This window comes from Cydia splendana, chromosome 8 (assembly GCF_910591565.1).
Source record: "Cydia splendana chromosome 8, ilCydSple1.2, whole genome shotgun sequence".
Taxonomy (NCBI): Eukaryota; Metazoa; Arthropoda; class Insecta; order Lepidoptera; family Tortricidae; genus Cydia; species Cydia splendana.
In genome coordinates, this window is record NC_085967.1 from 6,105,285 (window position 1) to 6,129,533 (window position 24,249).

The 24,249-nt window shown below is 37.1% G+C and overlaps 3 protein-coding genes across 3 annotated transcripts in view; 2 read left to right on the forward strand and 1 right to left on the reverse strand.

Moving 5' to 3' along the window:
• Nucleotides 1–15: 15 nt before the first annotated feature.
• Nucleotides 16–6,240, forward strand: LOC134792733 (uncharacterized). Its single transcript, XM_063764032.1, has 7 exons — nt 16–332; nt 704–843; nt 1,307–1,466; nt 2,347–2,565; nt 2,941–3,099; nt 3,547–3,681; nt 4,445–6,240. The coding sequence occupies exons 1-7, from the start codon at nt 183–185 to the stop codon at nt 4,601–4,603; spliced, it is 1,122 nt and encodes a 373-aa protein (XP_063620102.1). The 5' UTR covers nt 16–182; the 3' UTR covers nt 4,604–6,240.
• Nucleotides 6,241–6,911: 671 nt separating this feature from the next.
• Nucleotides 6,912–10,561, reverse strand: LOC134792734 (probable nuclear transport factor 2). The gene is made up of 4 exons (XM_063764033.1): nt 10,339–10,561; nt 9,107–9,178; nt 8,285–8,383; nt 6,912–7,141 (listed from the first exon to the last, which is right to left on the reverse strand). The coding sequence occupies exons 1-4, from the start codon at nt 10,444–10,446 to the stop codon at nt 7,028–7,030; spliced, it is 393 nt and encodes a 130-aa protein (XP_063620103.1). The 5' UTR covers nt 10,447–10,561; the 3' UTR covers nt 6,912–7,027.
• A 231-nt stretch (nt 10,562–10,792) lies between these two features.
• Nucleotides 10,793–24,249, forward strand: part of LOC134792735 (U4/U6 small nuclear ribonucleoprotein Prp31) — a 28,824-nt gene continuing 15,367 nt past the window's right edge. The window contains exons 1-8 of the mRNA XM_063764034.1: nt 10,793–11,129; nt 11,348–11,483; nt 12,626–12,830; nt 13,273–13,415; nt 14,093–14,277; nt 14,855–14,995; nt 15,478–15,627; nt 21,458–21,685. Of these exons, the coding sequence (XP_063620104.1) occupies nt 10,929–11,129; nt 11,348–11,483; nt 12,626–12,830; nt 13,273–13,415; nt 14,093–14,277; nt 14,855–14,995; nt 15,478–15,627; nt 21,458–21,685 (1,389 nt within the window). The 5' untranslated portion in view covers nt 10,793–10,928. The remainder of the gene's footprint in view (nt 11,130–11,347; nt 11,484–12,625; nt 12,831–13,272; nt 13,416–14,092; nt 14,278–14,854; nt 14,996–15,477; nt 15,628–21,457; nt 21,686–24,249) is intronic.

The following is a 24,249-nucleotide window of genomic DNA, read 5'->3' on the forward strand; positions in this document are numbered from 1 at the left end:
CCGAACGTTACAAATCGCTATTTATGCTTGTCAAAATAACGAGAAGGAAGGGAGATCTATTTCATTCGTAGTGATAAAATTACCAACTTCTCAATATTGTGACCCCAATATCTATTATTTCAGCCGAAAGTTCAAGTCAAATCTAAATGAGAGAACAGTTTTCATGTTTTATCCCAGATTGAATGGTCGAAATGAGAGACCTACCATACTTTACTTGTTTGGTTCTGTACATATTTTCTTTCCAAATTATTGCTACGAATTCTCGTACATCTAATATTTGGAAACTTAATCCTGAAGAAGGTACAATAGTTGATGGCAATACGTTGACCCAGGTCAGTTAATTCTATTCTTAAATGCGACTTTTATATAATCAATGCAGACAACATTGTTTAGCACCACGATATATGTTACAACCCTCGCCGTGTGCTCAACGTATTTTATTTGACTATAAGTCACGTGAACATGAACTTTTTACACCTCCATGTAGTGGTACAACTTTGAAGAACATCCATTTGATTGCATATCAAGTTGTAGAAATATTTCTAGATCCCTAAGATATATTTTTATTATATTTGGTTTTCGTTGGAGTTTTACTACCATTATTACCAGTATTTTACACTCTCAAATATTGTTTACATGTGCATTGACACAACACACTGATAAGTAATTTATTTACTATAAACTTTACTCTGTTTTGTAACAGGATGACGCTGATAAGCAAAAAATGACTGAAGAAGACCCCATATTCAACATAATAACCTCCACTGTGTACTATGGGAACACTTGGACTAAGCATGGCTTTGACATGTTTTGTACTGACTGCCAAGCTTATGAACAGCAAAGGTAAGTAGATATTATTTTAATACTAAATCTACAGAATAAATAATAGTACTACTGTACAGAAAGGAAATTTCCTACAAAACCGAAGGTTGACAGTGGTGGAGTTTCACACCCCTAGCTAAATCTTAAACGGGTGCCTTCATGTTTAGTATTTATAAAAATGTTCAAGATTATGGAATGTTTTCAAGTAGGCCAAGAAGCATTGTGTTATGCACCTTAGAATTCAATTGTTTAATGAATATATTTTGTTTTGCTTGTACTATGTTTATCTCTGTAGCCATACATATCTTTTGGCTCCAGTTCTCTTAAACAGACAGACAAAGTATTTATTTATTATTCTTAACTATTGAAAATTTAAATCAAAATATATAAATTGAGTCAACAACAGTTTTCTATTCAGACAAAATAAAACAAAAGAAACCTTGTAAACATATTAAGACCCACTAACATTATTTTCCTGTCACAGATCCGGTGTTGAAAACGGAGATGAGTCGACACTGACTGAGACTAATGGTGATGTTGACGATGAATACTTGGACTGCGGGAAGGCTGTCAACTTCACATACTATGACAACCTTGTGGGGGTGGCCAGGCGCCATAGACATCCAAATGTTCCTGAGCCACAGGTAATTTAAATAATTATTTTACCACAGCTTTGGGGTTGTGCACAAATCACACGAGGTGTTTTCGGCTACTTTTTGACCCCCCCTCCCCCTTGGTGATATTTGGTGAGGTTTTTGGCTACCCCCCTCCCCCCACACAATTTCACGTGTATTTTTTTGAATTTTTTTCATTCAACCTAATTTTAAGATAAATAGTATTGTATATAGAAAATATTGTTTATTTTTCTATTTTCGTTAAATAGACTCGCTATTTAGAAGTGCAGAGTGAAGATTTATGTTTAACGATACCGAGAAAAAGTATGTACTCATGTGGTAGGTGTTTTTCTTAGTTTCGTTCACTGTAGAAAAATACACGTGAGGTTTCCTTATAACCCCCCTCCCCCTATCGAACCTTTTGCTGTTAATGCTGCTTGCATAAAACTCGTGAACGTCACTCCTATATATTTAATATCTCTGCCTAATTAAACTTAAACCCAGAGGATTTATAAAATCAATTTTTTTTTTAATCCAGGTTATAAATTTTCTGCTAAACTTAATCCCTTTTGCTCTTTCTTTGCTTAATAATTTTTTTACTAGCAATTGTGTATAATATTAGGAAGTAAATTGATCTTTACATGAAATAGGAATGAAGTGAAACACTAGATGGCCTTCAATATTAGGCAATGACCAATGACCTTTAGTTTTTGCATAAATGGTTTACAAAGTAAAATATACAAGTTATCTATTCGTGAGTTTCATGACCTAGTAATAAACTATTATTAACTTAATAAACTGGAATAAAACACCTGGATTAAGTAGGTATTGTGCTTAAAGAATATGTTATAGGTATTTGATCTATTAGTATATCAATCAAACTGCAGAATTTCCTACAATTTTATTACAGGTGGCTCTTATATTCACAAAAAAGAAGTCCTTTAAAAATGGTGTGACGGAGCTGGATATAAACGCTCTGGAGAAACGACTGAAAAAAGCTAAGAGAGAGAAACCAAAGTCAGTACAGCTGTACAACCAAATCGGCAACTTTTGGAGAATCAAGGGTGACACTAGACAGAGCATTGAGTGCTTCCGGCGAGCGTTGGCCGTGTCTCCTTATAATGCAGAAGTAAGTATTTATCTTTTTATGGACACACATATCATAAACCTTCTATAATTCGTTAACCGCAACGTACGGCCAGCATAAAGGTAAACTTTTCTTACAATGCAAAATTATGGTTCCATCAAGCTGTTGATGAAAGTGGTTCTAGGAACTCTTTCATAAACAACTTCAACACAGAATCGTTTTGATGATGATGACTGTCTGAATAAAAAAAGTAGTCAGCCATAGAAGCTACATAGTGCCAGACTCCAGTACCTCGACGGCGTTATCTTTTTTCACCCACATCCTCCATCCCACTCATCCTTGGGATGGGACTCATAATTGTCACGTGCTGTCTAAATATCACCCTTAACATATTTACAATAAAGTCTCAAATCCCAGGTGCTCCTGAACCTGGCGCGCGTGCTATTCACACTGCAGTACCTCGACGACGCTATCTACCTGACGCGACGCTCGCTCGAGGTTCAGCCGCCGGACCGCAGCGCGTGGCAGCAGTACTTCACGCTCGGGGAGATATTTAAAGCTTATGGACACTATCAGGTATGTGGTATAACAGCTTCTGTACCTGCCTTGTTCAGACTGTACCTACCTGACGCGCCGCTCGTAGGTTCCTTGCGAATTGCGATTTATATGATTGACCAGAACCTCGGTTAACTTTGTCAATGGATGCGCAGAAGGATGTAGCAAAAGAAGCCATCATTCGGTTCGGCGTCGCCACTTAAAAAGTCCTAACCGGCTTACAGAATATGCCAACCTCGTATGGAAATTTCCGCGCGAGGCGGCTCGGTTTGTGTAAACATGCCTCGGCCGAGACAAAGGCAAAGCGCGGCCTCAATGCCGCGAAGCGTCTACACAGACTAAACTGTTTCGTACGTCAATTTCCTCACGAGGATTCGAGGGTCACCACAACCCTTGATTGTTCCGCCCTCTCCACTGCCTTAAAAACCTAGCCTGTTACTTTTGTAATAAATAAATGTAATTTCACAGGAAGCAGCGGTACATCTCAAGCACGCGTTAGATTTGAGACCGGACTTCGAACCGGCGCTGACGGCGCTAAAGGACATTGAGAACATACCGGAGGCAAACGTGCACGTGTACACGCTCCTTATTATTGTGTGTTTGGTGAGTTTATCCTATTATATTACCCCCCCTTATTCTTAAGTTAGCAAACCGTTGTTAAATTTTTTCTCTATCTATCAAATACAAATTTGTAAATGACAGGGCCAACTTACGCCTTCCGCGTATACTAAATGAAAAGGCTTTGTTGGTACGATACGCTTCAATAGCATATACCTACACGTTGTTCTGCTGGCCAGCCAGCGATCTATTGCCATTCGATCCGCGCAATACTCACGAAACTAATGTCATGTTTTGTGGCAACTTGACAGCCAGAATTACCGCAAAATGTACAGAGCCGTACAGTGCCATTTACATTAGCTGTCAAACTCGAAGCACGAATTTTTCTTCGCATCTTATTTCCGTACACGGCAGGAAGATGATAACTAGCGGGGAAAAATTGAAGAAATTGGAACCTTATGTAATTTTATTTTAAGTTCAAATTTCTTCAACAGTTAATTACTTCTTCCCGCTGTGTATGGATTTATAGTCCGTTTTTTTAGCATTAGAAAGAACTTCGCAGAAGTAAGCTTGTCGTTCCAAATCCGGTATTTTTAGCGGTAATAATTTGAAGTAAATTATATGTATTGACGATGCTACATTAGATAATTCAATAATTATTAACAATCAAAGAGCCTAATAAAAACTGCACGCTTGCTTCTGTGGAGTTCTTTCTAATGCTAAAAAAAACGAACTATAGCCAATGAATTTCCTGGTTGCACCTTTAAGACTTTATAAACAACTATATGATGTTAAATCCTCTTCCCAGGTGATGGGCGTCCTCCTCGTAATCCTCTCTTCCGTGGACAACAACGGCGAAGCGGAGGAGCACAAAACTCAGCGCCACTTCAACCGCGCCATGGCGATGCGCTCCCTGCGAGGCGTGGCCTTACCCGGCTCGCGCGGCCGCAAGAAAGGCGGCTCCTAAGCGGGATAGCGGAAACCCGGTCTAATGTCGATGGTTTTGTTGCCGTTCGTTTCGACGATGTACTTTGGATTTAAATTATTTGGACTTTGTTTATAATTTCTAGATGGCGGTGATCTAAAAAAAAGTAAATTAAATAAGTCATAAACTAATCTGTCCAATATTTAAATTTTTGGTACAAGTTTTTATCGCCGACTGTAATTTTCTTTGTACAGTCATCAACTACTAGATAGTTCAAACTAGATAGTTATTTTTATTTATTACAGTTCCTATACCTTCTGTGTCTAATTATCATCAGAAAGGTACAGAAGTTAAGTAGGTACTTAGCTATGCTCAACTTCAGCATAATTGGAATACTAGGAAGTGAAATTGATCGCGCAAGATTACCTATTTGAGAGTTGCAATAAGTCACAAGCAATGTGTTTTTAGTGTCTAGAAATTATAAACAGTAGGTATAATTTTTTTAAGTGAAGGAAATTAGAAATCTGATTTGGTTAAATGCTCAGTTAGGAATTATTAGTTTTTATGGAGGTTGTGATTAAATTACTTAATTTTTATATCACAGACATTAGACCGGCGATCTTTATAACATTTTATCGCTTGATAATTACAAAATTGACAGCTAAAATGTTCCAGTATCGCTATTGATATCTATGAGTAAGAAACCGATGTTGTGGTACTGTTTCGTGAAATATTTTATTGAAAATAGTGAATAACTTGCATTTAAAGTTGAGTTGTGATTGAAACTAGAATTGCAGCCACGGGAAAATTTAGCCATATAGGCGGGTTCACACAGAGCGAGCCGCCTCGTCAGGAAAATGCCGCGCGGAGCAACTCGGTCGTTGGAGATGTGCCTCGCCCGAGGTACGTCTACGGAGACCGAGCTGATTCGCGAGGCGGCTCGTTCTATGTGGACCCGCCTAATTTATAATGCAATGTCTAATTGTCAATTGTCATATTCCAAAAATTTGACGAAACAGTGCGACAAAGAGAGGCTAATGTACAAAAGTGACCTAACCGGTCTTGCCATGTCTAATTTGATCTCTGCTTAGTAGTCTTCGTCACCTATTGATAGTTCCCTAATGTGTCGTGTTTCCTTTTAGCGGTTTCGGTATATCGAAAGGCTTATCAAATTTACAAATGTTAATCTACAAGAAAAACCTGGTTCTTGTCATAATGTATTTTATTCTAACTCTTATTTAACTGCTAATGCTTGATAAGCAATACTATTAATACATAACTACATGGAAGGCAATGGAATGAATAAACCTCGAATTTCGTCAAGTCATAATCAATAATAGTTATATTTTTGCAAATTGTTACTCCTTCAAAATGCAGTATTATAAGGGATCTACATATAAAGCGCGATTTTGGTTTGAAGACTCGGGTCGGTTGTGGCGTGCAAGCCTAAGGAGCGTCTACTTTTGCAACCTAGTCATTCACTTAGACAAGTGGGCCTACAGGCCGTGTGTGTTTCGTTAGTAGTGCATGCAAATAACTTGTTAAGTGTTCGTAGTGTCTAAGGATTTAAAGGGAGGAGCGTCTTAAATTCTGAGATTGGTGAAATGTACCTGTTTTCAGTGGTTCTTTTGTTAATTTTTGACTATTTATTACTTAATACATGATTGTCTTAGCATCAACTTTCGTTTCCTTTACTCATTTTCAGGTGATGTGCAAAATAAAGGATGAGAAAAATTAAACCTATTAAACGAAACAAAATGTTACAAAATTATAATGTATTTATTATAAAATGTATACACGTAACTGAAAATTACGCCCTTTCGAAGCTTTATTACATCTAAGCGGAAAACCACAATTTACTTAGAGGTTCTTAAATTTGAACATTCACAATTGGGCAATTCATTTACTAGTTACTTATACCTAGATAACCAAAACAAGATGCACTTGCAGCGTGATGACGAATATTAAAAAAATGTTGATCGACATTAAAATTGCAAACTCGCGAGTCAAGCGAATGGGACATTAGGCGTAATTCATAAAAACACCTATAAAATTCACGAGACATACTCATTAAATTGGAGCGAACAGTGTCATGAGAATGTTTTTGATTTAAATATTATATCATTCGCTTCAATTGAACCAGTAGTCAACACATTCACAGTTTAGTGTGCCTTAAAATGTACTGAACAATATCAATAGGGTTTAACACTTTGACTACCGAGAACCCGCCTGGTAGGCACTCGTAATGTTTGCTCAGATGCCGGACAACCCGCCCAGCGGGTTGTTTTGTACGCAGATATAGACGACCGGTTTCTGAGGTAGTGCGCCGTTTTTTGCCCGGTTGCGAAAGTGTTAATGGAATCTCTATGGAAGTTTATACATTGGACGCTCAGGATTGAAACAGGTTATGGTAAAAGTGAATGTGGTAGTCTCTTCACATTGATTCGCGATGGACAGTCCAAGGTTTTAGGCGACGTCGTGAATGCAGAGACGGAAGATGTCATGCTGAACGAAGAAGGAGTCTCCAAGTGTTTTTAGTACAAACGTCTGCATGTAAGAGTGTGGTGGGTCGTCGTCACACTGAAAACAAATGAGAAAATCTTTAGATATACAATAATTCGAATACCAAGAAACCTAAAACCCGTTCAAGTCGACAAAAAGCCTATGGCTCCAAGAACACCTAAAAATGCTTCAGCTATTAGAGTAACCTTCCGGCTTTCAAGTAAGATTTATATTTGATGCTAGCTAGTAGGGATGTTGCGAAAATTCGCATCCGCATCCGCGGAACATCCGCATTATTTTCAACATCCGCATCCGCATAAAAACGATGCGGAGCTCATGCGGATGCGGATGTCGACCAAGTCGGTAACAGGAACGTCTTAGGGGCTGTCCATAAATTACGTCATCGTTTTTTGTCGATTTTGCGTTTCTTAAGTACCGAATCTTGACACGCGGATGTGAGGCTATAAATATCTAAAAATCTGCATCCGCAACATCCCTGCTAGCTAGCTTGTTATGAAGTGGGCTTATGTGTGACATTTTAGAGCAGACTAACACAAATGTTATTTTCTTTTGTTTTATCCATTTTTTAATACATATATAAATTAACAATATTAATAAATTTTCCCTTTTATAATGGATGGATGTTTATTTTCTTTTAAAGTGGAACTAGATTGATCTGTGTTAAATTGTCCTTTAATAATATTTATATTTATTTATAATAATTACAAATATGGATGGAAATTATTTCCATCTATAAATCCAATTGAATGTATTATCTCTCACTGTTGTTCAATAATTACCTATAAACAATTATAAGGTTAATGTCATTAACTAAATGTCAATCACCTCTACAAAGAGATAACATTATGATTAATCTGACCGAACCTACTTTAGTCCACAATAATAATAATACATAATGTATTTATATTTAATGATTTGTCCTTTAAAGATAATGAAAACCTTTGTAGATAAGATGTTAAAAGTCTGCAGTTTTGATTTAATTAACTGAATTGAATGGTTATCTAAATAGTTAATTATTTGACACCCCATAGCACGACTTGCGTTGTCGCGCATGACTCCATGTAAGTCAAGTGTTGCTTCAAGAATGGTGTTGAACACAACAAGTTGATAATGCAAGTCTTGCTAAGTGGTCAGACGGTTCTAAGATCTGAATACAAGATATTTTCTCAGTATGTGTGATAATAAAAATATAATGCTTACTTGCAACCTGCCAAGAACATTGATTAGAACACCACCATCAAACATAGGCTGTGAGTCAATTGATGTGATAAACCTGCCGATTTTTTGGAATCCCAAGCCCTGAAAATAAAAAGTAAAATTTATTAAAATAATATACCATAACAAAAGTAAGACAGTTTGCTCAACACACATTTTTAAACTTTTATTCAAAAGACAAAAAATACTCACTACTATTAAAAGTGTGTACAGTGTCATACTTTTTAATTCAGCCTCATCAAACTGAGGTTTAGGTAGAGTTACTTAAAGTAGAAAATAGAATCAAACGCCATAACCCAGGTAAGGTGTACTTAAGTGGGTTCAATGGGCACTAATGGGTTAAAACTAAATGAAACAAAAGCAACTTCTCTGTTCCATTTAATCTATAATGATTTATTTTTTTTCAAATTTTATTGTAGGGCATTAGTACTAAGACATTGTGAATTTTGTTTTGCAAAAAGAAAGTAGCAATTGAATTACCAACATAAATTGAGATCTTTTTAATACATACATAGAGTTAAGACCAAGACAAGTCTGCAACGATTTTGATAGCACACACAGTGCAAGTGTTATTTATATGTCATAATTTCATAGAAGTTTGATGTTTAAAATGACACTTGTTCTGTGTGTGCTCTCAAAATCGTTGCAGACTTGTCTTAGTCAAACTCTAAATGGTTGCCATGCAGAGTGCAGCAATATTGTCTAAGGTTGCAAAATCATTATTATCTTTGGCACCCTGCCCAAATATCTTTGACCTAGCTAGAGCTGGACTATACATAAATAATCATGACTTTTCTATACACTTACATTTAATTTTTCCATAATTTTAACAGCACCTTGTAGTTGCACTCCTTCAAATGTCATAAAAGATGTTTCTACCTGAAATAAGCAATAATTCAAAATTAGCAAGGATAGACTATCAACATTTCCTTAGCTGATGAGATTGGTTCATCCATGGCCTAATTATAACCTTAGGATTTCCCCGATCTGATCAGAGAAAGTCCGCCAAGGTCTACCCCTTCCAACTCCCACTTGACATTACTACTACATTTACATTTATTACATTTTAATGAACAGTAAATTAGTAGTCTTTAAAAGTCAATATTTATTTGTTACATAACTTTGTCTATTCTGTTATGATAGAGTAAATAAAGTTATATAGCCATTCTATATGAAGACATGGTCAAACACTGCTACTTTGATGGGAACCTGGCCAATTCCGGACTTTCCAAATTTCATTATTTAGACTGTAAATATGCAGCAGCAGTATTAGTCAGGTACATGTCATACATGAAATTGGTACTATTTTCTACAGACAATAAAATTATGGTCTATTGTAAGTACCTAATTCTCCTAAATGGCCATAATGTCCTTAATATCAGTATCACCTATCTTCATTGAGCAAGAGATGGAGCTAAAACCTTGCCTAGGATTGGGTATGGATCAGGATATGGAAACCCAAACTGCCTAGGGCCATAACAAGTGAAATAATATGATTTAAGCCCTACAATCGAACATAGGGTAAGATTTATGACAGTGTAGTGGTGGGTAGTTAGTAAATTCAATTGATCAAAAACTTGGTACTTACAACTCTGCTAGTTAATTTTGTTAAACAATTGTTATTGTTAGTATGACAACTGACAGAGGCAATAATTATTTAGGTAGTAATATATTGGTGTATAATTGTTATTGCCAATAACTGTACATTTTATACATAAATATCTACATTTTATTCATAAATATCTGTCCATATAACCTAGTAGGTGTTGTAGCAGCATAACAAATAAGTTTGCCTTTGGGTACACTGGTATGTATTGGCATTGGCCACTTTCTAAAGTTAACTACTTTTACTGCAGTTATAGGACATTGCACCGACAGTCGAAATATTGCGTAGATGATTCATCTATCTTATAAACAAACTATAGATGACATCAGAACATCCCATAGAGAGGTTATTTGAAAAGTTATGTGTGACAGAATGAGGCATTCGTCTTAATGAAATATAATAGCTGCAGCTCACAATGCAAAGAAGCACTCACGTTGTACAAATTTGCCAGATTTGGTCGCTGTGCCGGGTCGTCGAATAGCGCATAATATTGTTGAACAAATCCTTTTCCGATTGCATCGTATTGTGGATTTAGCGCCATTTAGACGATTTTTGGTTTCAAACTCACTGTAACGTCCACAAAATTGCCGAAAATGTAAATTTCAGGCTTTCGGCATGCCCCTTCCACAGACAGCGAAAAATGGCAACCACCACTGACCAACCGTTTTCAGTGTTACCAGTAAGTACTTTTCGTTCAGAAATTAGAATGACATGATGCAATGATGGTGGTAAACGGAATAATCGGATAGCGATTGATATCGATAAAATATACAGTGTAGTACAACACTACACTACCATAGACAATACTGTTGTAAAAAAAAAAACTTGACAATATGTATGACTGGACTGACACATTGAGTTTGAGTGTCGATTTTGTACCGATTTGTGCGTGTTGCGTGTTGGTGATTATTTGCTGGAAATTGATAAAAGTACAAAAATACTATAATTTTCATTCAGTAATAATTATTGATTTCGTGGTGGCGAGTACTTATCCCGCTTCTTTAGCCCCAACCATCTCTTACCATGTCTTTAGCGGATGAATTGCTCGCTGATTTGGAAGAAAACGACGATGGGGAACTGGAAGCTGCTATTGAAAACAAAACATCTAAAGATGCCGAACACGAATTCGCCGTGCCTCATCCTGTTATTCCTATGGAGGAAGACATTAAAAGTGTCACTATAAGAGAATTAGCGAAATTGAGGCACTCGGACCGCCTTCAGAGGGTATGTTGCGATATATTTTACAACAAATGTCATTCCTGATTTTTGGCTCTCCTTTGATTCTCAAGACAGTCATTGAATGAGCCCGCATACGGCATTTCTAAAGATTTCATTTATCATGCTTAAGATAGGATATTTCAGAGAGATTTCCACAACAAATACGTTATTATACTAGAAATAGGGAATAGAATATTCACCCATCAGCATTTTTTTTATCACAGGTCATAACAGAAATTCAGCAGAATGTTGGTAATGATCGTAAAAAGATTGAGGTGACCGGACTCATGGAATCTGACCCCGAATACCAACTGATTGTGGAAGCTAACAACATAGCTGTGGAAATTGATGGTGAAATTGGTAGGTCTATAACAAATTGTTTTTTCAATTATTTTAAATTATCTTCTTCTTTGTCGTATCCTCATGGCTGAGGGACGTGACGAATGTGGACACTTTTCACCAGCGCTCTCCAAGCCGCTCTGTCTTGGGCCCAGTGCATACTAGCCTGCAATGTGGCATTTGTCTCTGACGTTATTCTGTCCGCCCAACGTGTGGCCATACATCCACCCCTATGCTTCCTTGCCATGCGGCCAGTAATAAGGAGCTTTTCCAGGCTATCCGGCCCTGTCCTGCTCAGATGGCTGAAGAAACCAAGTACACGTTGGGAGCAAACAGTGGAGAGCCTCGTTTTATATAAGGGGTCATCCATTAATTACATCACACAAAATTTCGATTTTTTTAGACCTTGGCACACTTTTTCATGTGAAAGAGATATAGGTTTTTAATACATATTGTAACACTTGGCATGACCTTCCCCACTCCCCTTGGTGTGTGACGTAATATGCGGATGAATCCTAAGGACACAGTGTATGCTTACAATACAACTTCAGCAAGTGGTGTAAATTTATTTTTATATTATGTATAGAGTTTACATTTCCAACTTTTACTGAAAGTTACAGTTTGCCTTTCTAGACATTGATAAGTGCAGACAATATGCATAAATTTAATAAAGAAATCTAAATCACCAAAGGCATTCATTTGATTTTGCTTTGTCAAACACCATTTAGTTTTATTAACACACTTGTCGCTCAGTGTCGTCGCTTAATGTATGAGTTAGCTAATTACAGTAATTACCATAGTGAACATGTTAAATATTATTAAATTGATTGAAACTTTGAAATATGCATTTGTATCGTAGTGTACATTACGGAGCCTTAATTTACTTATTAAAACCCAAAATTATATTGAAAACTATTTAATTTGACGATGAACGTCTTACATGTTCTATATGAGAAAGTGCAAGGGGCAGGTAGATATATAAAATTATTAATATCGGTGCTGTAAGCGCCTGTTGAATGTTGAAGGCAAACAATCGTTTCACAGCAATCGCAGACTAGCTTCAGGAGTCTGAACAGCATTTATCCACGAACATTTATTAACCATAAACTTGTTGTATTAATGTGAAAGTGTCCAGCTTGTAAATAGGCAATCTTATTTTCCAGCTACTATCCACAGATTTGTCCGAGACAAGTACCAGAAACGTTTCCCGGAGCTGGAGTCCTTGATTGTGACACCATTGGAGTATATCCGGACTGTAAAGGAACTTGGCAATGACCTGGATAAAGCCAAGAATAATGAAACTCTGCAGAGTTTTTTGACACAAGCCACCATTATGATTGTGTCTGTGACAGCTTCTACTACACAAGGGTATGTATTTTTATAGATAATAATAAGGAATTGTGAACCTTGTTCTGTGTGAACGGAATGCACGAAAGGATATAGGCTCTAGCCGCACAAGCTTATGAGGAAGATGTCTTCTTCTTCTTGGTGGTGACCTCATGTCTGAGGGACGTGACTCCTATGGGGTATTCTTCCTATCACTGCTCTCCAGGCCTCTCGATCTTCGGCCATCTGCATCATTGCCTGGAGCGAAGTCTGGGTAATATTTTGGACCATTTCTAACCATCTACTGGGTGCACGGTAATAATGCGCCTTTCTAGCGTGTCCGAGGAATGAGGAAGATGTAGATGTAAACTTTTACTAAGACCAGATGAAAGAATAGACACTGTTAAAATAAAATATGAGAACTTTTTACTACAAATTATATGTGTTTGTACTATAATTTTTACTAATTATTTTTTATTTTTAGGAAAATATTGACAGAAAATGAACTAGCTGAAATTTACGAAGCTTGTGACATGGCTAGTGATTTAAATAATTTTAAATCGAGCATCTATGAGTACGTGGAAAGTAGAATGACGTTTATTGCACCCAACATAACAGCTATTTTGGGTAAGTTATTTTTTTTATATTATTTATAGGTGACTAAACTTGGTATCCTCTTCTATCACATGGCAACTGCCGCAAATCATAACTTGGTATTGTTGATGGCAGTGAGAGTTTATACTTTGCTCAAGTAAGAACTTCTACTGAGAGCAAACAGCTTTGGGCCAATATGTCAAGTGTAAAAATATGGGTGCATATAACTTACTCAAAAATATGTCCCATAGTTCTTAATTCGCTGACATAGAGCTATGGGACATATTTTCGAGTATGATGTGTGCACCCATATTTTTACACTTGACTGTACAAACACTCAATTTTCTTTAGCCTGTGTTTTCTTTTACCACCAGTATACTGCCCTGCTAAGCCAAAGAGCGCTATCTCAAAAGAAAATTCATTGCTAACTTCTTTAGTTTCTATTACTGAGAATTCCATTTTCAAAATCATTTGTTTTTCAATCAATCAATCAATCAATCATTTATTTCAGGCATAAAAGCCCATATAATTTGTTAGTAATACAATATAAATTAATCTTAATATGCTAATGTTAGTAAGTACAAAATTAAAATAGAAATAATTATACTAAAATATCTTATTTAATAAATCAAAGACTGCCACATTTTTGAGATAGCACTATTCGGCTTAGGAGGGCAGTATATAGAATTTGATTTAATTATATTTTACAGGAGCATCAACGGCTGCAAAGATCCTTGGTGTAGCGGGTGGTCTGTCCAAGTTATCCAAAATGCCGGCCTGCAATGTACTGCCTCTAGGCCAGCAGAAGAAGACTTTATCTGGATTCTCACAGGCTGCGTCTCTGCCTCATACTGGTTTCATCTACTTTTCTCAGATTGTTCAGGACACTACGCCTGTAAGTTTACTTCAGTTTCAAGTTATGCAAAATCTTATTAGGATAAAAAAGTAATTATTTCAAATATATGAATTGTTGTTCGGTAAGAATAAACCCATTTGCTGGAACTAAAACCAACTCATTTGCCAGCAATTATATTACTTATAATATAGCCTATGCATATTATTATATGTCCCACTGCTTGAACCCTTTTGAAGACATGTTCAAAAGGGTTCAAGCTATAGTCAGTGCCAGTATGCAGTATTCCTCACGATTCCTTTACCAAAGAGCATGTGGTCAAACTCAAATTATATTTCATACGGATAACTCATTCATACGAGACTACCGCTGATTTGGAAGTGCACGCCTTGTTGCTCGGTTGGCAGCCTTAAATTTAGAGTTAAATCAGATATCAATCTGACTGATTTAATAGTATGTTAGTGTGTATATTTAATAGTGTGTATGTATTGTATGTTAGTGTGTAGTGTGTAACGTCGGAATTAAAGGTAAAAACAATGAAATTATATCGCGGTAGACCCGTTTGTGTAATTAAATATTAATAGTATGTTTTCTATAATTATGGTTTTCTTTGTTTTAGGAACTGCGTTACAAGGCGGCTAAGCTAGTGTCCACGAAGCTAATTTTGGCGGCGCGTGTTGACGCCTGCCACGAGAGTACAGACGGACACATCGGGCGGCAGCTCAGGGAGGGTATTGAGAAGAAACTGGACAAATTACAGGTATGAACTAACCTTTTAGTTTTAACTCTTCGTGTTATTATCATTTTGTTTTATTATTCACCCTAATTGAACACATTTTTTTACATACACCAAGGTATACTAATAAACATAAAGTAGTGCACAATATTGTAGCAACAAATTTTAGTACCAACAAATTTAACAGCTAAAGTAGATGGCACTTTTTGGCCCCGGACAATACGAAGATTAATTTGTAAAGCGCTAATGTTTGCTAAATTTAGCTGCTGTACTATTTTGCACTACTTTACGCGTCCTCTTAATCGTTTATTTATGCTTAAACTAATAAACAACAAATTATCATTGTGAGATATAGGTACCTACCTACGTTAAACTTACGTATTGAAGTCGGTGCGCGCTGATGAGACATCACTGGAAAAAATCCTGTAGTTGAATGCCCAATGAAATCGAAACATATCATAAGAATATGCGAGTCTGACCTTTTCTTTCAACTTTTTCTCACACAGGAACCACCTCCAGTAAAGTTCGTGAAGCCTCTACCCAAGCCGATCGAGCAGAGCAGAAAGAAGCGCGGAGGCAAACGAGTACGCAAGATGAAGGAACGCTACGCCATGACAGAGTTCCGCAAGAATGCCAACCGGCTCAACTTCGCTGACGTGAGTGTAATGTATATATATAATATAGAATGGGGTTGAAAGGTACTTCATCATCATCATCATCATCACCATCTCAGCCATAAGACGTCCACTGCTGAACTTAGGCCTCCCCCTTGGACCTCCATTCGTACCGGTTGGAAGCGACCCGCATCCAGCGTCCTCCGGCGACCTTAACAAGGTCGTCTGTCCATCTGCTTGCTTAAAGGTGCTTATTGTTTATGTATTTATTTTAAACTTTATTGCACATCAAAGAAAAAAGTACAAAAGGCGGACTGAATGCCTTCACATAATACACAATTTAATTGTTACACATACACAGGGCGCTTAATTTAGTCTATGATTTACATTTTCTATCTTAGCTTCGCGATATCTACATCTACCAAAATACCAATCGTGTTAAGAATCATCAGTAACAATGTTCTTTTCTACCGTTTTCCCTTTAATAAAAAAAAAATCGGCAGTAGAGTCTACTTCTTCGGCAGTTCAAAAGCTTAAAATGATATATTTTTCGTCGAACCCTTTCAGCACAAACTTGTTTTGGTTTACGACTTACGATTTTTAATTCAAATAATGTTTACAATCGGAAATTACTTTTTAATTCGTTACGCACTAATTATACAGTTTAAGAGCTATCCAGGATGGAAAGCAACCAACAGGAAACAACCTCATAATTTAAACTTAATAGGAACTTAATCAAGTGCATTTACTCTTATTATTTGGTCTGACGTCTCCAACGCCTGTCTGCTTGCGAACAAGCACGTAATGTTACGTCCAAACCTTAAGGCTTATTCTATAGAACTTTGTCCCTACCTTAAATTGTGAGTGAAAATCGTGTAAGTTTAAATCTATAGGAGAAACTACCCAACAGTTACCAGCTTAAATAAATTCACTCATAAATGTATCGCACTTAATTGTGATTACGAAGCGAGATCAATTATAATCCGAAGTCCGTATAATGAAATTCCATGATTGCTGGAGAAAGCTAAATGAAAATTGGAACCAATTACAATGGCTCTCTTGTTATCATGTTCTGAGAAAATAGAGGTTTCTTAGCAAAAAGCGGATTATCTGCGCGTTAATTGTTTTGGTAAATGTGGTTTCATCTTTACTTACATTAAAATGTGCTCGATTTACTTGGTAAATAAATACGTTACCATAATCTGCATAAACTTAAATAGTAAAATTATAACACTAATCCAGCAAACACGCTAAATAATCTCCAAAATTCGACCCGAGTAAAATGCCAAATTCCTTACATTCCTGTTCTCGAAATGCAAGTGGAGGACTGACTGGAGAAGCTGAAAAAATAAGGCAATAAATAGCTTCATGAGTGTCATGACACTCATGACATGGATTCAATGATTAAAAAAAAACGATTATAATTTTACCGGTTAATGGTTACCGCGATTGTTATTCAAGAATTACTAAAAACAATTCTACAAATCAATCTTAGAGCATAAATAAAATTGAAAACTATTCTATAACGCTCCCCGCTATCCTCCTTCAGACGATATGTAATTACTTTTCCACCCATATAAACCCTCGCAATATATTAGGTCCTTACCTATGAAATTGGCGTTTTGTTCGGAGAATTTCAACGAAACACGAATTTCCATACAATTAATATTGCGGATATTTTTTTGATGGCTAATTCAAACCAAACAAAATTTTTCCAGTAATTTTTGACACCTTTAAGGTATGTTTTCAATATCTCCATTTCTTGAAAATTGGTACCATTAGAAAAATATAAGTAATTTTAATACTCGAACCGACAGCACATGAAAAGACCTATTTTCAAGGCTTAATTCTGAACACTTAACAATAAAAAATAACAATTAATTGCTGTCAAGCAGTTTGGCGAAATCATATTGTAGTTTTATTGTAATTGTGTATGTACTTTTGTAAAAAAAAAAAAACTAGGATCAGACTTATATCTATGAACAAAAACGCCAATTTCATAGGTAAGGACCTAATATTCGCGATCAACGTCAAACTAACCAAACATAGCTTTCCTCGCGATCTTCTCATAACTAATTCCTAATTACCCTTAATTAGTAACCGATAAGCCAAACGATTAATCAGATTAGCATCTAACGTATTCGCAGAATCCTAAATGTGACGGCACGCTCGGCGAGCCGTGGGCGAATTTCAAGTAGGCCAGACTGTATGTGGATCGTTTTTTCGCGAGTCAAATAGACCGGAACGCGACCCGCGGACGTCCGTGCCTGTGCAATAGATACACACGGTTGTTGCCATTGTCAAACCGCTTATTCTTGACCATAATAACTTCTTGTCTCAGTTAAACGGCAGACGTATTTAGATATGGTGTGGTGGTGGATATTTATTCCACGTAAACTAGTTAAGACGAAACAGGAGCTGAGTTTTAAATATTTTAGGTAAATATACCCGTCTCGCTAACGGAAGCGGCACCTAAAAGTAGTGCGATAAGGACAAGGCGAAAAATCCTGCGTAAAAATCTCAAAAATCGAGGTTTCGTACTCCTCTGTTTCCTCCTCCAAAACTTAACCAATCGTAACCAAATTTGGAAATCTAAATGATTATGAAATTATCTGTGTCGGACCGTTTTGCTTTTTTGGCTAATTGATATCAGTTTTGAATCTGCGCCTCTCATTGCGGCATAGTCAATTAGGCCATTATGGCCATTTTTGAAGGGCTCTAGCGCCTTAAATTTATAGTGGAATGCATTACGCATACCACCCAGGCGCGGGGATAGGCCCGGGATAGTTATGTGGGACTCCCATATTAGGCTAATGAGATCCATGGTTTACCCACTAAACCCTCTCTTTGCCGCCTCAGGGCTATATGGCCACAGGAACGCCGAAGTACTCTTCCCCAACCAAGAAGTCGTACCTAATCTCAAAAGTATCATTACTTTTTAGCTTAGCTAATTTATAGCTTCACCTACTTTAAGTTTAACTATGTTTTTAGGGTTCCGTACACAAAGGGTAAAAACGGGACCCTATTACTAAGACTCCGCTGTCCGTCCGTCCGTCCGTCCGTCCGTCCGTCTGTCACCAGGCTGACTGCAACAAATACTAAAAAGTACGGAACCCTCGGTGGACGAGTCCGACTCGCACTTGTCCGGTTTTTTTTTATAATTGTGATAATTATTTGCTAGCTTTACCGACAGTGTGTTCCATTCGCAATAAGTCTACCAAGCACAATCCTCTAGCATAATTGCACATCGTTACTCATTACAATTATATCAAACACTAACGATGGCTCATTTCATTTGAATCGAATGCTTTACTAGCATGGTATGATATGTTATACTAACTACACGATGAACAGTTAACGAGAGAACATATCTACCAATTTGTTACACGCAATGGTCTTCCGCGGTCGAAATGGTGTAGAAGCATTTCTAGAATGCATTTTTCGTGATGGTAATAATGGGACCGGGAGGTGAATAACCTTCGTACAGTATAACAAAAACTTTTAGGAGACAAGAGCGTACTTTTCTTTCTTTAAAAGGAATACTTTAAAGTTATTTTGTGGCCTGAGTCAGACCTGAGTAAAAAATAGTACTTTCATAAAAAGTATAGTGCTTGTGCCAATTATTGTACGATGAACTATAGATTGAAAAAAAAACGGCCAAGTGCGAGTCGGGCTCGCGTTCCAAGGGTTCCGTACATTACGTCCGACTCATGCTTGACTCCTCATTTCTAATAGGTTTTCCTGTCATCTATAAATAAAGAACTATTTTGTGATTTTTTTTCAAAATTTTAGACCCAGTATTTTCGGATATAAAGGGGGGGGGGGTTGCTCATTTATTGGCTATTTTCTTAAATAGCTAACTTCTAACCTATGTATTTTAAAATAATAATAAATAATATATATTTGAAATTCACAAAATGAGCTCTTTCATTTGATAATATGTATACGTAACACGATATAGTTAGAAAAACTTTATTTTTTAACTTTCTCATTTACCCCCCAAAAGTGGCCTCCATGTTTCAAATTCATTTTTGGGTCACTAATTGTGAAATGTGTACCAAATTTCAACTTAAATGGTCCAGTATAGTTTCCGAGAAAATAGGCTGTGACAGACAGACAGACAGATAGATGCACGAGTGATCCTATAAGGGTTCTGTTTTTTCCTTTTGAGGTACGGAACCCTATAAACGCCTAAAACTAATTTCTATTCACCACTTCATGAAACCTGGCTCCAATTTCACCACGGTGACAGGTGCGACAATTGTAAAACATCACTGTTGCTGACGTCACAGGCATCCATGGGCTACGGTTACCGCTTACCATCGGGCGGGCCGTATTCCTGTTTGCCACCATCATTGTTTTATTTAAAAAAAAATTATTATATCGGAAAAAAACTGATATTTCTCTTGCTAAGTTTATGACAATTGTCACAAGAAACACTACAATTGTCACGAAATTCCGACATATAACTCATTACCTGTCAAGAATTACTTACAATTCTTCTAAATCTTGACAATTGTCAGAAACTTCACAAAAGAAATATCTGTTTTTTTCCGATATAATATAGTTTTTTTAAATAATACAATGATGGTGGCAAACAGGAATACGGCCCGCCCGCGGTAAGTGGTAACCGTAGCCCATGGATGCCTGTGACGTCAGCAACAGTGATTTTACAATTGTCGCACCTGTCACCGTGGTGAAATTGGGGCCTGATGCGTTTATTGTTTTTCGACATCAGATTTCTTGTACTTTTTAATTCGCAATACATTTTTTGCACCAGTCATAACAAAGTTACGTTTATTGCGTCTACTGATATGGCTATCATTCTTGCAGTCCCTTTATCTATTACGGTATTACTTAACTTACTTAACCATGTTGTTATGCATGACGGACCGTGCAATCTCTTTATTTGGACACACGAGAACATGGTTTTGATTTAAACGATACTCATCGTTATGTAAGCGTCATCCCATATATAGTTATTCTTTTGTTTATACGGTAGTTGATCGTACGTGGTGAAGTTTTTATAACTCTTTCATCGCGCGAAATTGATTGATAACTTCTCTTTTCCATGATGTTCTTTAGGTTCAAAATCGGATGAGTTATTTTACCAGAAGCACTAGACGTTTACTGTCGTAGCGTAACGATTTATAGCAGTTAATTGAGGGGAGAAATAGCTTAATAGTTGTTCGTAGTTATCGATTCGTTTCTTCAACAGTGATGTTGTGATGAGATTGAGTACGTAGAAAACTGGGTCGATTGAGAGAAAAGAAGCGGAAAATATCGCGTGGACCTCAAATAAATACTTAGACGAGAATGTGATCGAAAGTATTTTTTTATATGTCGCTTGAAATATCGCTCACATTAGAATAAAGACATCAACACATTACTAGACCCTCTAATGATAACTATTGTTTATCGACTTCATTAAATCGTTGTTAATCTGATTGACCTTACTACATTTGGTATCCGAAAACCATTCATATCACGACGATAGGTAACTATAAGGTCACCTTTAATTAAATTAATTGACTGATTAAGTGATTATGCATGAAATATTCTAATTCAAGCATTTTTCAATTTATAAAAGTAGCTTTATTCAAAGTATTCAAACCTTTCATATATTTTACGGTAAATTGTATTATTTAAATAAGTACGAGTAATTGCCTCTCCCTAAGTGAATGGTTTAAAGTCTAACCAGTCATTTACCGCCAACGGCCGTCACAGACGCACACAGTTACAGTGTACTGTACCTATTAATATAAATCTTCATACATTCCAATAAGGTTTATTATGGCGCGTTAATAAGGCATTAAAGGGTTAATAAAAAAGTATTCACTTTTCACAACTAAACCATCTGTTTCTTTCATAGATCGAAGACGACGCCTACCAAGAAGACCTAGGCTACACACGCGGTACCATCGGCAAGTCCAGCACCGGCCGAGTCCGTCTCCCACAAGTCGACGAGAAGACCAAAGTCCGGATCAGCAAGACTCTGCAAAGGAATCTGCAGAAACAAAACCAGCAATATGGAGGAGCGACGAGTATTAGAAGACAGGTGTCGGGTACTGCGTCATCGGTCGCTTTCACACCTTTGCAGGTTAGTTGTTACTACTGAATTAGGATGTGTAGATTGTGTAGGTAGATCGTCTTCAGAGGCCAAAGGAGGTCTCTAGAGACCATTGGCAAGTCCTCGTCTCCCACAAGTCGACGAAAAGACCAAAGTGCGGGTAAGCATGACGCTGCAAAGGAATCTGCAGAAACAGAACCAGCAGTAACGGGGGAGCGACCAGTATTAGAAGACAGGTGTCCGGTACTGCGTCATCAGTCGGCCTTCACACCGTTGCAGGTTAGTGTTCTTATGTAGATGATTGTGTGAGCAAGCCCATACAAGTATCTGGTGACGTCAAAATCAGAAGATAAAGGGGCCCACTGATTAACAGTCCGCCGGCCGGCCTGTCAGTTAGAATAAAATTTTGACAGTTCCGAACTGACGGGCCGATACCGTCCGGCGGACGCAATCAGTGAGCCCCTTAAGCTACAACGACGTCAAAGTCTAAAAGAAAGTTGAGTATGGAATTTGCCAGTACTGCTCTCAAATCAAAGATGACAGGGACTAACCGCGAACCATGTCGTTCGTGCATTAATCTGTTTGCGTCTCATTCACTCTGGCATATTCGAAAGAAAAAGAGATGAAATTTTAATTTTCTTTGTTCGCGGTGAGCCCTCGGGTACCTATCATAAATAAGTCATAACTAGCTACCATTAGCTTGATATATTCACTATTCGACAGACCTAGTAGAGATTCCGTACGTTCCCAGCCTTTCCCAATTGCAAAAACGACTATAAAATTTAACGATGCCATATATCGCCATGTCGGCCATTATCTTGGTGGATCGGAAAGTGACATCGTACTGTTTAATGGGACTGATGGATGTATTACCATCAATAAAGTTTTAATTGGCGAGAAAGAGTGCCCTTTTCTTTTAGACTCGGCACCGCTCCGAGCTCCGATCCAATCGGAGAAGCGCGAGGACAAGGAAGAGCGAGGCGAGAAGAGAGCAGCATGTACACACTCGTTCTCGGCCTGTCTTTAGGTCTCTCGACGAGTATGTACAGCCTGCATTACATATATATTATTATTGGCTATTAGTGTAAAGAGTCACGCGACCTTAGCCGCTGCCATGCAATTGAAGTCACCCTCTCATTTTGAAACGACATGCTGTAGTAACACGAGACTTGGCATGAACGTTAAAGTAACATAATTATATCGATTTTGATGAATGCCCAATATTTTTTCATGAATATTTCTACGTACGATCACGAGGATAATATATTGTTTTATTAGTCAGTATTATGCGAATGCCCACACAAAAGAGACAAAAAATAATGAGGCGAAACTTTTTGTCTTTTTTAATGAATAAATATACTCTGACAAATAAATTTCCGTCAGTACAAAAGAGTGGCAAATATAAAAAATGTAGGCGAGGAAGGTTTATCGTCCAAAGAAAAGTTGAATTTCGTGCCTTTTTCTACTGACAAACTTGTTTGACCGGCTATAGTAATTCTATAGCCGGCGCAATAATTTTTCGTACCTACCTAACCCAAAGAATGCTTGAAGACATTGCTAATAAGAAAGCGTTTAACTGACTTCGACTGTACATGGATTTGAAGCCTCTGAAAACCGATCATAGATCACTATACTACCTATTTACCTCGTTGTATCAATAACTATTTGGTTCTCGATTCTTTACTACGTTGGTTAAGTATTACACTGTGTGAAGATCTCAGAATAAGACCTTAAAACCATATTGTCTATGCACTCTTGATTAACGATCCTATCATTTATGTTTTCATCAAAGCGTATTGTAATGTTTTGTTTGATCAAATCTTAATTAATACGATCGCTTCAGAGATAATTGTGACCGATTGTGCTCTGAACGCGTGTGAAGACCTTGGAAATGGAAAACGTCTAACGTAAGTTTATGCAAATTTCATAACAGATGCATTGCGGAACAAATGCTCCAGATACCGAGGGTCGGTTGTAAAATGTGACAAATGAAATCCTATACTCGTACGGACAATCTAAAATTCGAACTCGCTTAGTAATTACATAAATGTGGGTTAGGTATCCTCGTGGACTATCTCAGTAGATTCTGCATTATCGTTATTATGAAGCACAGACGAACACTTGAGATCACCATTGTCACCATGCATGGTAGTCCTGCATGTAGGGCTTGCATTCCGGAATTTCGAAATTCCGGAATCTCGGACAAATTTTCCGATATTACAATTCCGGAATTGATACGACTCAATATCGAAAATTCCGGAATTGGATTTTCTAGGTTTTAATACATTTATTATTAAAAATTGTTAAGAAACTACACTGTACGGGTGTTTTTTGTCGTTATTAAGTGCTTCTTAATCATTCAGTGAACTACCTATAGTAGGTATACGTATATTTTACTTTTCCGTTTGCTAAAGCAGTGGAACGATATAGGCTCATAATAAAAAAAAATAAAGCAGAGCGATTTACTAAGAATATTCAGAATAATCTGAATCCTACATAAGCGAATTTGTAGAATTGAAATTTAAAAATATTTGGACTATTTATCTTGAATTCAGATAGAAAGAGGTTTTCTCTATTAACGATTTCGAATCCTG